Source organism: Triticum dicoccoides, chromosome 3B (assembly GCF_002162155.2).
Source record: "Triticum dicoccoides isolate Atlit2015 ecotype Zavitan chromosome 3B, WEW_v2.0, whole genome shotgun sequence".
Lineage (NCBI taxonomy): Eukaryota > Viridiplantae > Streptophyta > Magnoliopsida > Poales > Poaceae > Triticum > Triticum dicoccoides.
The window spans coordinates 788,966,406-788,983,719 of NC_041385.1; the positions used below are offsets into that span (position 1 = coordinate 788,966,406).

The following is a 17,314-nucleotide window of genomic DNA, read 5'->3' on the forward strand; positions in this document are numbered from 1 at the left end:
AACTAGTAATGGCGCACACGCTAGGGTGCGCCATTAGTAGTTTTGCAAAAAAAAAACAGTAGTGGCGCACTGTGTGCCCGATGCGCCATTACTAGTTAGCACTAGTAATGGCGCACCTTGCCATGATGTGCCATTAGTATGTTTGGAAAAATAAGAAGAAAAAAATTACTAGTGGCGCACCGTGTGCCTGGTGCGCCATTCGTGTCTTCCACACTAATGGCGCACCTGCACATGGTGCACCACTGCTATATAGTAGTGGCGCACCACATGACAGGTGCGCCATTAGAGGCCATTCCATCTATAGCCCTTTTCCTAATAGTGGAGGGGCCCACGAGATAGGGGGCGCGCCCTAGGGGGGCGCCCCCTGTCTCATGGACAGGCCTTGGGCCCCCTGGCCCTGACTCTTTCGCCAAAAATTCTTATTAATTCTGAAAAGTCCTTCCGTGAATTTGCAGGTCATTCCGAGAACTTTTCTTTTCTACACATAAAACAACATCATGATAGTTCTGCTGAAAACAGCGTCAGTCCGGGTTAGTTTCATTCAAATCATGCAAGTTAGAGTCCAAAAGAAGGGCAAAAGTGTTTGGAAAAGTAGATACGTTGGATACGTATCAGGCAGTGATAGCCATACTACTTACCACCAACGTCTTATTTTGATCTGGCGGTATTGTGGGATGAAGCGGCCCGGACCAACCTTACATGTCCACACACATGAGACTGGTTCCACCGAGTGACATGCAACTAGTTTTGCATAAAGGTGGCTAGCGGGTGTATGTTTCTCCTACTTTAGTTGAATCGAATTTGACTACGGCCGGTCCTTCAAGAAGGTTAAAACAGCAAACTTGACGAATCACCATTGTGGTTTTTGCCATAGGTAAGAACGGTTCTTGCTAGAAGCCCGTAGCAGCCACGTAAAACTTGCAACAATAGAGTAGAGGACGTCTAACTTGTCTTTGCAGGGCATGTTGTGATGTGATATGATCAAGACATGATGTGATAAACATTATTGTATGAGATGATCATGTTTTGTAAGTTATCGGCAACCGGCAGAAGCGTTATGGTTGTCTCTTTATTGTATGAAGTGCAAACGCCATGCAATTGCTTTACTTGATCACTATGCGTTAGCGATAGTTGTAGAAGCAATAGTTGGCAAGACGATCATGACGCAACGATGGAGATCAAGGCGATGCTTTGGAAATCATGACGATGCTTTGGAGATGGAGATCAAAAGCACGAGATGATGATGGCCAAGATCATGTCACATATTTTGATTGCATGTGATGTTTATCCTTTATGCATCTTATTTTGCTTAGTACGGCGGTAGCATTATAAGATGATCCCTTCACTAAATTTCAAGGTAAAAGTGTTCTCCCTGAGTATGCACCGTTGCTACAGTTTGTTGTTTCGAGACACCACGTGATGATCGGGTGTGATAGACTATATGTTCACATACAACAGGTGTAAGACAACTTTGCACATGCGAAATACTTGGGTTAAACTTGACGAGCCTAGCATGTACAGACATGGCCTCGGAACACTGGAGACCGAAAGGTCGAACATGAATCATATAGTAGATATAATCAACATAGAGATGTTCACCATTGATGACTACCCCATCTCACGCGATGATCGGACATGGGTTAGTTGATTTGGATCATGTACACTTAGATAACTTGAGGGATGTTTATTTAAGTGGGAGTTCTTAAGTAATTTGATTAATTGAACTTAATTTATCATTAACTTAGTCCTATAGTTTTGCATATCTATGTTGTAGATCAGTGGCCCGAGCTACCGTTCCCTTGAATTTTAATGTGTTCCTAAAGAAAGCTAAGTTGAAAGATGATGGTAGCAACTACATGGAATGTGTCCGTAACTTGAGGATTATCCTCATTGCTGCACAGAAGAATTATTTCCTCGATGCACCGCTAGGTGACAAGCCCCCTCCCGCAAATCTAGACGTTGTGAACGTCTAGCAAACGCGGTCTGATGACTACTCTATATTTCAGCATGCCATGCTTTACGGCTTAGAACCGGGACTTCAAAGACGTTTTGGACGTCATGAAGCATATGAGATGTTCCAAGAGTTGAAGTTAATATTTCAAGCAAATGTCCGCGTTGAGAGATATGAAGTCTCCAACAAGTTCTATAGCTGCAAGATGGAGGAGAATAGTTCTGTCAGTGAACACATACTCAAAATGTCTGGATACTATAATCCTTTAACTCAGCTGGGAGTTGATCCTCCAGTTGATTGTGTCATTGACAGAGTTCTTCAATCACTGCCACCAAGCTAGAAAGGCTTCGTGATGAACTATAATATGCAAGGGATGAATAAAACAATTCCCGAGTTTTCGCAATGCTTAAGGCCGGAGGTAGAAATCAAGAAGGAGCATCAAGCGTTGATGGTTAACAAGACCACTAGTTTCAAAAAAAGGGCTAGGGGAAGAAAGGTAACTTCAAGAAGAATGGCAAGCAAGTTGCCACTCCTCGGAAGAAGCCCAAAACTGGACCCAAGCCTAAAACTGAGTGCTTCTACTGCAAAGGGACTGGTCACTAGAAGCGGAACTGCCCTAAGTATTTGGCGGATAAGGATGGCAAAATGAACAAGGGTACATTTGATATACATGGATGTGTACCTTACTAATGCTCGTAGTAGCGCCTGGGTATTTGATACTGGTTCGGTTGCTCATATTTGTAACTCGAAACCGGAGCTACGGATTAAACAAAGATTGGCTAAGGACGAGGTGACGATGCGCATCGGGAATGGTTCCAAGGTTGATGTGATCGTTGTCGTCATGCTACCTCTACATCTACCTTCGGGGTTAGTTTTAGACCTGAATAATTGTTATTTGGTGCCAGCGTTGAGCATCAACATTATATCTAGATCTTGTTTAGTGCAAGACGGTTATTCATTTAAATCAGAGAATAATGGTAGTTCTATTTATATGAGTAATATCTTTTATGGTCATGCACCCTTGAAGAATGGTCTGTTCTTGTTGAATCTCGATTGTAGTGATACATATATTCATAATATTGATGTCAAAAGATGCAAAGTTGATAATGATAGTGCAACATATTTGTGGCACTGCCGTTTAGGTCATATTGGTGTAAAGCGCATGAAGAAACTCCATGCAAATGGGCTTCTGGAATCACTTCATTATGAATCATTTGATACTTGCGAACCATGCCTCATAGGCGAGATGACTAAAACTCCGTTCTCCAGAACAATGGAGCGAGCCAATGACTTATTGGAAATAATACATACCGATGTATGCGGTCCAATGAGTGTTGACGCACGTGGTGGGTATCTTTATTTTCAGACCTTCACAGATGATTTGAGCAGATATGGGTATATCTACTTAATGAAACCCAAGCCTGAAAGATTTGAAAAGTTCAAAGAATTTCAGAGTGAAGTGGAGAATCATCGTAACAAGAAAATAAAGTTTCTATGAACTGATCGTGGAGGCGAATATTTGAGTTACGAGTTTGGACTTCATTTAAAACAATGTGGAATTGATTTCACAACTCATGCCACCTGGAACACCACAATGTAATGGTGTGTTCGAACGTTGTAACCGTAATTTATTAGATATGGTTCGTTCTATGATGTCTCTTACCGATTTACCACTATCGTTTTGGGGTTATGCATTAGAGACAGCCGCATTCACATTAAATAGGGCACCGTCTAAATCCGTTGAGACGACACCGTATGAACTGTGGTTTGGCAAGAACCTAAGTTGTCGTTTCTTAAAGTTTGGGGTTGCGACACTTGTGTCAAAAGGCTTCAGCCTGATAAGCTCGGACCCAAATCGGCGAAGTATGTCTTCATAGGATACCCTAAGGGAAAAATTGGGTACACCTTCTACAACAGATCCGAAGGCGGTGTCTTTGTTGCTAAGAATGGAACCTTTCTAAAGAAGGAGTTTCTCTCAGAAGAAGTGGGTGGGAGGAAAGTAGAACTTGATGAGGTAATCATACCTTCTCTCGAATTGGAAAGTGGCACATCAGAGAAATCTGTTCCCATGATTCCTACACCAACTAGAGAGGAAGCAAATGATAATGATCATAAAACTTCAGATCAAGTTGCTATTGAACCTCGTAGGTCAACCAGAGCACGATCCGCACAAGACTGGTATGGTAATCCTGTTCTGGAAGTCATGTTATTAGACCAAGGCGAACCTACGAACTATGAAGAAGCTATGAGGAGCCCAGATTCTGACAGATGGCTTGAGGCCATGAAATCTGAGATAGGATCCATGTATGAGAACAAAGTGTGGACTTTGGTGGACTTGCCCGATGATCGGCAAGCCATAGAGAATAAATGGATCTTCAAGAAGAAGGTCGATGCTGATGGTAATGTTAGTATCTACAAAGCATGACTTGTCGCAAAAGGTTTTTGACAAGTTCAAGGCGTTGACTACGATGAGACATTCTCACCCGTAGCGATGCTTAAGTCAGTCTGAATCATGTTAGCAATTGCCGCATTTTATGATTATGAAATCTGGCAAATGGATGTCAAAACTGCATTCCTTTATGGTTTTCTTAAAGAAGAGTTGTATATGATGCAACCAGAAGGTTTTATCGATCCTAAAGGTACTACCAAAGTGTGCAAGCTCCAGCAATCCATCTAGGACTGGTGCAAGCATCTCGGAGTTGGAATATACGCTTTGATGAGGTGATCAGAGCATATGGTTTTATAGAGACTTTCGGTGAAGCATGTATTTACAAGAAAGTGAGTGGGAGCTCTGTAGCATTTTTGATATTATATGTAGAGGACATATTCTTGATTGGAAATGATATAGAATTTCTGGATAGCATAAAATGATACTTGAATAAGAGTTTTTCAATGAAAGACCTCGGTGAAGCTGCTTATATATTGGGCATCAAGATCTATAGTGATAGGTCAAGACGCTTAATAGGACTTTCACAAAGCACATACCTTGAGAAAGTTTTGAAGAAGTTCAAAATGGATCAGTCAAAGAAAGGGTTCTTGCCTGTGTTACAAGGTGTGAAGTTGAGTCAGACTCAAAGCCCGTCCACTATAGAAGATAGAGAGAAATGAAATTCATTCCCTATGCCTCAGCCATAGGTTCTATCATGTATGCTATGTCGTGTACTAGACCTGATGTGTGCCTTGCCATAAGTCTAGCAGGGAAGTACCAAAATAATCCAGGAGTGGATCACTGTAAAGCAGTCAAAAACATCCTAAAGTACCTGGAAAGGACCAAGGATATGTTTCTCGTTTATGGAGGTGACAAAGAGCTCATCGTAAATGGTTACATCGATGCTAGCTTTGACACTGATCTGGATGACTCTAAGTCACAAACCGGATACGTATTTATATTGAATGGTGGAGCTGTCAGTTGGTGCAGTTCCAAGAAGAGCGTCGTGGCGGGATCTACATGTGAAGCGGAGTACATAGCTGCTTCGAAAGCAGCAAATGAAGGAGTTTGGATGAAGGAGTTCATATCCGATCTGGGTGTAATACCTAGTGCATCGGGTCCAATGAAAGTTTTTTGTGACAACACTAGAGCAATTGCCTTAGCGAAGGAACCCGGGTTTCACAAGAGAACCAAACACACAAGAGACACTCCAACTCCATTCGTGAAAAGGTCAACGATGGAGACATAGAAATTTGCAAGATACATACGGATCTGAATGTAGTAGACCCGTTGACTAAGCCTCTTCCACGAGCAAAACATGATCTGCACCAAGAATCCATGGGTGTTAGATTCATTACAATGTAATCTAGACTAACTGAAGGAAATATGCCCTAGAGGCAATAATAAAGTTGTTGTTTTATATTTCCTTATTCATGATAAAGGTTTATTATTCATGCTAGAATTGTATTGATCAGAAACTTAAATACATGTGTGAATACATAAACAAACACCGTGTACCTAGTAAGCCTCTACTAGACTAGCTCGTTGATCAAAGATGGTTTAGGTTTCCTAACCATGGACATGAGTTGTCATTTGATAATGGGATCACATCATTAGGAGAATGATGTGATGGACAAGACCCATTCATTAGCTTAGCATAATGATCGTTCAGTTTTATTGCTATTGCTTTCTTCATGTCAAATACATATTCCTTCAACTATGAGATTATGCAACTCCCGGATACCGGAGGAATACCTTGTGTGCTATCAAATGTCACAACATAACTGGGTGATCATAAAGATGCTCTACAGGTATCTCCGAAGGTGTTTGTTGAGTTGGCATAGATCGAGATCAGGATTTGTCACTCCGAGTATCGGATAGGTATCTCTGGGCCCTCTCGGTAATACACATCATAAGCTTGCAAGAAAACGACTAAGGAGTTAGTCACGAGGTGATGTATTACGGAACAAGTAAAGAGACTTTCCGGTAACGAGGTTGAACTGGGTGTGAAGATACTGATGATCAATCTCGGGCAAGTAACATACCGATAGACAAAGGGAATTACGTATGTTGTCATAAAGGTTCAACCGATAAAGATCTTTGTAGAATATGTAGGAACTAATATGGGCATCCAGGTTCCTCTATTGGTTATTTACCGGAGAGGTGTCTCGGTCATGTCTACAAAGTTCTCAAACCCGTAGGTTCCGCACGTTTAACATTCGTTGACGATATAGTGTTATATGAGTTATATGATTTGGTGACCGAATGTTGTTCGGAGTCCCGGATGTGATCACGGACATGATGAGGAGTCCTTAAATGGTCTAGAGGTAAAGATTGATATATAGGACGATGGTATTCGGACACCGAAAGTGTTTCGGAGTGTACCAGGTGATCATCGGAGTACCGAAGGGGGTACCGGGCACCCCGGGGAGGTTAGTGGGCCTATTGGGCCATAAGAGGGGAGCACACCAGCCCACAAGGGGCTGACGCGCCCCCCATGGCAGCCATCCTAGTGGGGAAAGGAAAGGGGGGATTCGGCCTATTGTGTTGTCGAAGAAGTATCAAATGTTCTATCAGAGCATACCCCTATGTGGATTGGACATGCTAACTTCTCATTTCCTACTGAAGGAAAAGAAACAATAAGGGGAAAGCACAAATTTTGTGGATCACCAAAACGAAAAATCCTTAACATAACGGAGCTACACCTAATGTGTCATCAAGCACACAACATGTGCCAACCGAGTGTGGGCGTGTGGCACAACACATGATAGATTAAATGGGTAGAGTTTATTTGCAAGAAGTTCTTCTATATATGTTTTCCAAGAGTTTTTTGCCATGAAGAGAATGAAAACTAAAGCAAACTAGTGGTTGTGATTAGAAGAAGTAATTCACCTTTGTTTAGAATCACTAATTCACCTCATTTGTTCATTTTTAGCGGACCTGCTTTGTTTATTAAATTACAATGCTTATCTCGGTCCAAACACGAAGCCCAAGCCCATGTGTAACTCATGTCCACAAGATAGCTCGCAACCACCGGCGTGAGAACCAAGTAAGATCTTGAGGTTCAATCCACCAGGTACCATATAAATGAAATCATGTGCTATAGTATTCTAAATATCTCTAATGATTGTTTCTGTTCTGCGTTGAGTATTATTCTGGTTAAAATTTTAGGTCTGATAAAGGGGACTAAGTAGGCGAGGGAATATAAGAAGTGCATGCAAGGATGAAAAGGAAACATGCATCCAACGGGGTATATAATAAGGGTGACACTGACAAAAGATTGGTGGATGTGTTATTTTTCTTGATAAAGGACAATATATTAGTATCAAGTTGGTTTTAAGTAAACTCAGCCTTCACAATAGTGCATTCTCAAGAGCTAGTCGAGACATCAAATCGGGAGCTCTTCCTATTAGATGTTAACCGAAGGTTTTATGCTCCTTTACAAAAAAAATGACAAGACATATGTTGCACAAGAAAAGAAAAATGATGACCGCCTTTCCATTTTTGTGATCTACTTTTACAGATTAAATGAAAAAAGGACAACCAGCAAAAAAAGAACTGGTTAGGTGCCACATATCCTCCAGTGTTATTATGAGTGTCCTGAGAGACTTATGTCTTCTCTAGGCAGGAGTCCAAAGGGCGAGATGAGTACTGGTGGCTTGCCGTCCTTTCTATGACAGGGATTGGGAGGAATTTTGGCCTCATTGTAATTAGACGACCGTCAGCTTCACGGGGTGATGTAACTAGCTTCTTAACCAAAGGGAGAAACCAAAAGAAAAAAGAAAAGAAAGGAAAGCACCAGTTTATTGATAACCAAAACGGAAAATTCTTAAAGAACCCAACTACACAAAATGTCACATCAGAGTGTGGCACAACACATGATAGTGCAACCAGGTAAGTTATACCCTGGGTATTTTTACAAAGAAGAGACTTGAGGGATTAGCACGCTTAATAGCACCGATGATCATCATGATGATCCATCGATGAAACCCTCCAGTTATACAATATCCTCTCAAACTGGCAAAAACAGAGTATGTGTTTAAACTGTATATGGAAGAACTTCCATTGACATCAATAGCATCATGCAAAATCTTTAAAATTTGGACAATGGAACCACATAAAACATAAAACGAAAATGTTAATACAAATCTCTTAATAAATTTGTTTCGTGTATAGCAACATAATGCTCATACAACTAAGTTGTCCACGTTTAATAATGTGTGGTGTTCTATATTGCCATTGCATTAACCAGCAAATGTGAGGTTGAGTTATTTTCACGTTATTAAGTTTGTGTGTACTTTTCGGGCACTCGGCTGACAGGTTCTAGACCATAACGTTTTCCCTCCATCTTCACCTAGCCTATACCGATCTTAATTTTATTTGTAGTGAGATCTACTCCAAACATTTGACCATTTCTAATAGGTATCCTACTATCTTCCCAACATTTCACATGTGTAGGTAACTATGGCACTAATATTCCTTCTCGAGAATTCTCGATCTACAAGTCAAGATAGTTTGTTCTGGAAAATGCTTAATCTTCAAGTTGAGATTTGACTTATGTAGTGGGATCATGCAGATCTAATCTGGCTACAACCTCCCATTGAGTAATCACGGTTACCCGTCACTTGTCGTCGGTGGCTCCCACTACAACACCGTGTGAATTAGGAAGCAGTAAGATATGAAAGCACTAAGAATCACCTTTGAAAACGCCAAAAAACACTTCGAAGATGTAAGAAGGTGTTTCAGGAAAACACTAGGGACAATCTTGAAGGGAAATGCCTATTTAGGCTTTTTTTTATGCTTGAATCTTTGAGGGCCCTTTTGCAGATCACCTCTGCACTCAAACCGGGATCTACTATTTGCCGCATTTTGCGGCAAATAGAGGAGTGACGCACATAGTGGTGCCCGACTCGGCAGGCCCATTACTAGGCGCAGAGTGCGGTACTGTAGTGGAGGTTTTTCACGTAGCATGGTTGGTTTCTATAGTGTAGCATGGTATTTGCCGTTGTAGAGGTCCAATATTGTAACAGCCGAGTTCATTGTGCAGTTAGTAGCATTTCAGTTTTTTTGTCTTATTTTATATTTTGAACATTTTTTAAAAAATCAGAAGACCTTTTGAAATTACACAAAAAATAAAAATAAAAAATAATTTGAATTTTGTGAACGAAATTTGAAAACATGGTTTATTTTTTAATTCTGAGGAAATCTTGTGAACCACGGACATTTTGTAAAATTCCCGTTTTGATATTTATGGAATGTGTGAGAAAAAACATGAAATGTTTTCAAAAACATATTTTCCGAAATTTTTAAACATTTTTGGAAAACACATAAATATTCCTGAACTTATGAAAAAATTGTAAGCTGGAACTTTTGAAATTCTAAATATTTTCCTTAAAATAGCTTTTTTTAATCATTTTTTCAAAATTTTGAACTAATATTCGTAATTCCTGAATATTATTGAAAACAAAATAACTAAAGCTGAAAAACGGGAAAATAAAAAAAATGAAAAAAAGACTAAAAACTATATCGCATTCTCGAAAACTATATCCCATCCAACAGCCCACTAAGAATTCTTAGGGCATCTCTCAATCCGGTGGATCCTATATCGCGCATACCCGCTGGGAACAAAGCGACGTGATATGGGCCGCCCCATTTAGTTGACTTCTGTCTCCAAGAACTGGCTTTTTCTTTTTTCTATAGTTTTTGTTCCAGCATTTTTGTATTTTTTTTATTCTTGTGATTTCAGTCCACGAACTTTTTTCCAAACTCGTGAACTTTACCAAATCCATGCATATTAATTTAAAAGTCGTGACCTTTTTTGGACATCATGAACAGTTTTCAATCTTCTTGGAATTTCTCTAAAATCATGAACAATTTTTAATTTCGCAAAAAGAAAATCGAACTCACTAATATTTATTCAAATCTGTGAACTATTTAAAAAATGTAAATATTTTTGAGTTGCAACAAAAAACTAAATTCATGAACATTTTTCGAAATATTAGAAATAAATAAATTGTGACCACATTTTCTAATACTGAAATATTTTCTCAAATTCATGAACATGCTTTGAAATTCTGGAGATATATGTCAAATTCATGAGCATTTATTTCAAGTTAGAAATATCGGTTAAATTGTTTTGGAATTTTTTTTGTAATACTTGGACATTATTTCAAATACTTTATTCTAAAAAATCCGGGAACATTTATCCAATACGTGCACTTTTTGGAAATCCAGATCATGTTTTGTATTCTGTATTGAAAGTAAAGAAGATATTTCGAATTTATGATTATTGCTTGGAATTCAGAACTTTTTTTAAATTCAATCATTTTTTCAAGAAGAAAAAAGTAAAAAAGGAAAAATAGAAAGTAAAAAAGAAAAAACGAAAATAAAAAATAAAGGAAAAAAACAAGGACGCTCCACATATGGTCCAACCCGGAAGCGCCTATGTGGGTAGGGGTTGCGTGTTTTGAGGTTATCCCCCGGGCCATGCACGGGGATTAGGTGGTCTCCCTAAATCCTCTGCTCACTAGAAATTGAAAATCTTTCTCAAAAAAAAAACTAGAAACTGAAAATGGAGGGTTACGGTTGACTGGGGCTATGTAAACCACATGGGACCCATTTGTCAGTGGGTGTGAGCCCGTTTGCCGGCATGTCTGGCCAACTGCCAGGGAATGCATGTCAGGTGTGTAGGCATCTTTGTAGTATGTGCTGTTGGGGGACTGGAAAGGGAAGGATTAGAGCTAGTACATGATAAGCCGAACGGAATCATACCGCACAGTGTCATTTTTTGCTTTTAGGTTAGAGAATTTTTTATGAGACATCGCGCGGCTCTCCTTCTAAAGAAACAAAAATTTAGCTCGGTAAGCAGTATGGGGCTAAATAAATTACTACGTTGTTTTCGAGAGTGGAATGGCTCACACTAAATTGAAAAAAAAAATGTGAAATGTGTTTCGAACCATGGCCTCAGGTTTCTTGTATCATAGTTTGGCAACCAATCAACTATCCAAATTATGTGTTAGATAGAAGCATCATCATTAAATCTGTATCGCTAAATCGGCCACCAGTTGTGCAGATATATTATGGTGTCTTCGAAAACACCACTAAATCTATGGTGGCATTTTGCAAAATGCTCCATATAATACTATATATTACTGTGTTTTTGTCTTATGCCATTAATTGAGCATGTATGAAGGCGTTCTTCATAGATGCCTGCTAACAAGGGACATTTGAAGGCGTTCTCAGAACACCTTTAAGAAAGGTAATCTAAGACACCTTTTTAATGTTTTTTAGGAAATGCCCTTTTTCTCAATCATGATTGAAGACATATTGAAAACTCAAGTTTTTCTAGGGGAATATTGAAAATCAAGTAGAGGTAGAAAAACGGCATCGGTTATTCTATGGGCTTCATGTTGTGCCAGGTAGGGCCATAAAGAGGCCCTGAGATTTTTCACGGTGGACATAGTAAGCGGTCGTGCTTCCCTAAAAAGGAGAAGGAGGGCATGCCACGCTGCACTTCCTTCAAAACTCCATCGTGGAAAAACAAAGTATGTTTTAAGTCATACTTGCATTGGGAAGTTGCCTGGAATTTAAGTTCAGTCTGTTGAATTCTACAACGTATACCCGATAGAGAGACGGAGAGGGGAGGGGTCATAGCGAATGCCACCAAGGACCCGGTGAAGAGTAATCAGAGGCTTGACGATTCAGGTGCAGAGTGGGGCTACCAGTGCCGGAGAGGAAGGGGAGATGGGTGGGTTTAAAGGAATTGACATGGGCCGCGGCAGACGTAGAAGAGCGACAATATGAAGAAGATGGCAGGAGGAGGAGATGGAGGAAGGCACGCCATCCATTGGATCTAGATAAGACAACCTGGAAAATTAATTCGACTAGTGCCAAAAAGAAAACTAAGGTAAACCACATATAGCCAGGGATGTCATGCAAAAAGAAAACCATGACTCTTTTTATGTTGGCATGTCTTTCTATAACGTAAACTGAGAATGGAATATGAGCTTGTATAGTAAAAGCTATTTTCATTAAGCTATTTTTCCATTCAGTACTACGTAGCGGTCCATAACGGTGATGTTAAGCCCCTCTTATTGCGCACATGCTACAAAAGTTATGGTTTGTGCCTGAATGCACTGCTTTGAAAGCTAGAGAAGAGAAGATTTAATACTAAGTTTGTTTAGAGAAAGGATTAAAGCCTTTTTTTTTAAATGAAGCCTTTCCGAGACAACTTGAAAACAACTAATCCCAATAACTTGGAACAATCGCCACGGTGAGGGTCTATCGAAATATTCTTTTTTCTGAAGTGAGCTGCTCCTAGTGAACGAATCAGCCCTCCCTGATCGTTCAGCAGGGGAAGGGACAAGGCAAACCCGCAATGGTCCAGAGGCCTAGTTTACTGATTTTTTAGAAAAGACATGAAGAAAATATATATCTTTTTGTTGTAAACACAAAGAAAAAACATCGTATAATAGCCATGAGTATAAAAAAATGAAAACTGCAATGCCACTTTATGAAAAATGCCAAGTAAATTTATAAAATGGCCATGCTACTTTATAAAAATGCTATGGCGTCAAGATGCGTGCGACGGTGATGGGAGCGTTCGCTGGGGTTGGCCTCGCAGGAAACGTCAGCCAAATAACATTTCTGCCTAACAAAAATTGTGTGAGCGGAAGGATAGAAAAATGCGACTCATTATTTCCTCGCCTTCCTTTGCGTTTGACACAGTTTGGGACCCTCGCCGTGGAACTCCGTGGAGAACCGCCGCGCGCTGCGCCGGCGGATGCTACGCCGAGCTCCCAGGCTTCTCGCCGCCGTAAATCTCACCTTCCCCGCCACAGCCAACCTCGCCCGCACTTCCTACCCGGACCTTCACGTAGCATTATTCCACCATGCGCCCGCCGAGGGCGAGGGCGGCGCCCGCTACCTGCTCGACGGAATGCCCCACGGGACACGGGCCAGCTCCATCGTGCGGGCGCTCAGGGAGGACGCGCGCCCCGCCGCGGACGCCGTCGCCGCCCTCCACTGCGCGTCCCTCAAGTCCGGCGCGGTGCTGGACCCGCCCGTGCGCACCTCCCTCCTCACGGCCTACGCCAGGAGGAGGGGCGACGTGTGTGCCGCCCTGGCGCTGTTCGACGAGGCCGCCCGCCCGGACGTGATCCTATGGAACGCCGTGCTCGATACTCTGACGCGGAGCTGCCGCCTGGGCGACGCCATGGCTCTGTTCCGGCGGATGGCACGCGTGCTCGGGGCATTCGATTCGGCCACCCTGGTCATCATGCTGTCGGGGGCGTCGCGCGCCAGAGACGTGGACCTTGGGACGGCGCTCCATGCCGCGGCCGTGAAGAGACGCCTCGACACTGACCTGAACCTTCAGAATGCTCTCGTGGACATGTACGCGAAGTGTGGGCGTTTCTGCGCTTCGGAGGCTGTGTTTTGGACGATGCCGTGTTGGGACACCACCTCATGGAATTCTATGATTGGTGGAAGCGCGTTCAATGGACTTTTTGATGTTTCGGCTTGTTACTTCAGGGAGATGATCCGTTTCACGGTTCAGGCAGATGAGGTCACCCTGTCTTCTGTCCTTTCAGCATCATCTCGCGCAGATGGTCTTTTTTCCTTTGGGAGGTCTGTCCATGGCTATGTGGTCAAGCTTGGTTATGGCGACACTGCGTCTTGCTCGGTGGCGAATTCTCTTATAACATTTTATTCGGAGCTTGGATTTACCGAGGACGCAGGGAATGTCTTTGCAGGCATTTCCAGTAAAACTTTGGTATCATGGAATGCTATGATCAAGGGACTGGTGGAGAATGAAAAGGTCAGCGAAGCCCTCTTTGTTTTCCAAGAAATGATATCAGGGTACCAGCCAGATCATGCCACTTTGGTGACTGTAATTTCTGGCTGTGCTGATCAAGGACTACTCTGTGAAGGGAAAGAAATCCACGGATACATAGTCAGAAAAGGCCTTCTGCATGAGGAGTCTTCTATAGGAAATAGCTTACTTGGCTTATATATGAAATGTCATGACTCATTTACTGCTAAGCTTTTGTTCAGCACAATGCCAGTAAGAGACCTGATCTCATGGAACACAATGCTTTCTGGTTACTCAAGAGATGTCTCACTGGGAGTAGAGGCTCAAGCTATGTTCAAAGAGCTGCTTTCTGAAGGTTTAAAGTGCACTTTGACTACTATAATTGCTGTTCTTCCTTCATGCTCTTGTCCAGAAGACCTTAGCTTTGGCAAAGGAGTTCACTCTGTTATCCTGAAGTATGGATTTGTGAGTGCAGTTTCAGTTGTTAATGCGTTGATGCACATGTACATATGCTGCGGGGACACACTGGCTGCCTTAGCGCTGTTGGAAAGAATAATGTTGGTATCAGATATTATTTCATGGAATACAGCCATAGTAGGCTGTGTACAGAATGGACTACATGGTGATGCCTTGGAAGCCTTTCGGTTCATGCATTCGTCTTTGCCAGTAAATCCTGACAGCATTACACTAGTTAGTGTTTTATCAGCATGTGGAACTCTTAAACTGCACTCCCTAGGAAAGTCCATCCACTGCATGTCACTGAAGCGCTTGCTTGCATGCAATTTGAGGGTGAAGAATGCCCTGTTAACCATGTATTTCCGGTTTGCAGATACTGAAAGTGCCGAATCAATCTTTTATAGTCCCGGAGATATAAATTTGTGCTCCTGGAATTGTATGATCTCTGGCTTTGCACAGAATAATGATGGCTGGAGAGCATTGCAGTTCTATCAGAAGATTGAAGACTCTGTGCCTGATGAAATGTGTACTGTCAGTATCATCTGTGCTTGCACTCAACTAGGGGATCTTAGATATGGAAAGAGCATACATGGGCATGTGGTCAGGTCTGATCTTCAAAATAATGTTTTTGTTTCAGCATCGCTAGTTGATATGTACAGTAAGTGCGGAAGACTCGACGTTGCTGTCAGAGTATTTGAATCCTCTGCTGAAAAATCAATTGCATGCTGGAACTCCATGATATCAGCTTTAGGATTTCATGGGCATGGGTTGCGATCAATAAAACTTTTCTGCAAGATGATTCAGTCTGGGATGACAGCCACGAGAAGTACTTTTATTGCTCTTTTGTCAGCTTGCAGTCACTCTGGACTCACTGATGAAGGATGGGAGTATTACCACCTTATGTCAGAGAAATTTGGGATTACTCCAACAGACGAACACCATGTATGCATCGTAGACATGCTTGGACGTGCTGGTCGGCTGCAGGAAGCACATAAATTTGTGGAGAGTTTACCATCCAAGGAAGCACATGGAGTTTGGGGTGCACTTTTAAGTGCTTGTAGTAACAAGGCTGAACTCAAGATGGGCGAGTCCATCGCAAAGCATTTGCTCTGCCTGGAGCCTGAAAACAGTGGTTATTATGTGACAATTTCTAACCTGTATGCAAATCAAGACATGTGGGATGGTGCAGTCAAGGTTAGGGACATTTTGCAAGATAAACGGTTGATGAAGCCCCATGGTCACAGTATTGTTGGATAAAGGGTGGCAAAGGAACCATGGAAATGGAAGCTATGCTGTCCAAGAAAAATTTCGTGCACGCTCCCTTCACTATTTTTATTCGTGCAGACTCGCTCAAGCACGATGCAGGTATCTGACTAGTTGGCTTGTTTCTTTCTGGTTACACACTTTTCCTTGAATAGTAATGAAGTGATTGAACCTATTTACATAGTACTCCCTCCGTCCGAAAATACTTGTCATCAAAATGGATAAAAAGGGATGTATATAGAACTAAAATACATCTAGATACATCCCCTTTTGTTCATTTTGATGACAAGTATTTCCGGACGGCGGGAGTATGTCAGATGAATTTCCTTGTTTGGCCTTCAAATTCTGAACTTTTATAATTGTTACGCTGTTTGTGGATTGATCGCTCTTGAACTAATTTTCATTCTTGAACTAATTTTGCAAGTATGTTACTGGGGATAAGCAAAACAAAATGAGATTTTACTCCAATGGTTTTCGTCCATTAAGCAATATAGAAAATTAAATAAAATGAACGTGAGGGCAAGCTGTGATGTATGATACTACTCTGTTATTGTTCTGAGCCAAACAAGCTTATGTCTGTGAGAAAGAAAAGTTGAAACGAAGTATGTTAATGAGCTCAAGTGTTTATGTCATATTAATTTTTGGGACGCCCTTCATTACCTCATCTAGATTACTTTTCACAAGTGTTACCGGCACTCTAGCATGAAATCCATCTAGTCATTTCTTAAACAACTGTTTGTTTCATGTAGGTGGTCCTGTTAACCAGCCACTTAATCCTATCTCATATTCAGGGAATATGTAATTGACATCGCTATCCAGTATGCGTAGAGGCAATCTTGTGATAATCCAACTTTGCACCATTCTGCCGACGACCATACAGCTGCAATTCTGAATCTGGCATTCCGGCACTTGACACGGTTTTCCAGGCTCATCAGGTGGCTTCTGCTGGTAAGCTCGATGCTGGTCTGCACCGTGGCGTCATCATGGGCGTCCATGTGGCTAGTTTCTTTTTCTAATGTTTGTACATTTTTTGCAGAAGATGCTAACCAGAGGTTTGTCTGTACGGCAACGCACTCGAGAGCCAAGGAAAAGCAAAGATCCAACTGTGTGAAAATTCTGCAATGATGGTACGCTGCGTGCCAAAATTCGCAGTTTAGGCTGGCATGCTACAGCTAGTTTTGGTTTGATAAATGGAGGAGCAGACAAATTGGGTGGTTATAATTGGGTGTTTGGGCGCAGGCAGAGGCAGACACGGAGCATGTGACCGCACTGGAAGCCAGCCTAGAAAAATACTCTGGAGTGGACAGCCATTAATCATCACCGTCCCTCTCTCTTCAACTCCAGCCTGCCTGCTTGCCAGGATCTCTCTCTCTCTCTCTCGGTCCTCTCTCTGGAGTGGATCTCT

The 17,314-nt window shown here is 41.8% G+C and overlaps 1 protein-coding gene across 1 annotated transcript in view; it reads left to right on the top strand.

Annotated features, from left to right (window-relative positions):
- LOC119280045 (pentatricopeptide repeat-containing protein At4g19220, mitochondrial-like) overlaps positions 1-17,308 on the top strand; it is a 64,121-nt gene extending 46,813 nt beyond the window's left edge. Inside the window, exons 3-5 of the mRNA XM_037561046.1 lie at positions 13,107-16,011; positions 16,659-16,857; positions 16,946-17,308. Coding sequence (XP_037416943.1) covers positions 13,107-15,903 — 2,797 coding nt within the window. The 3' untranslated portion in view covers positions 15,904-16,011; positions 16,659-16,857; positions 16,946-17,308. The remainder of the gene's footprint in view (positions 1-13,106; positions 16,012-16,658; positions 16,858-16,945) is intronic.
- Positions 17,309-17,314: the final 6 nt, after the last annotated feature.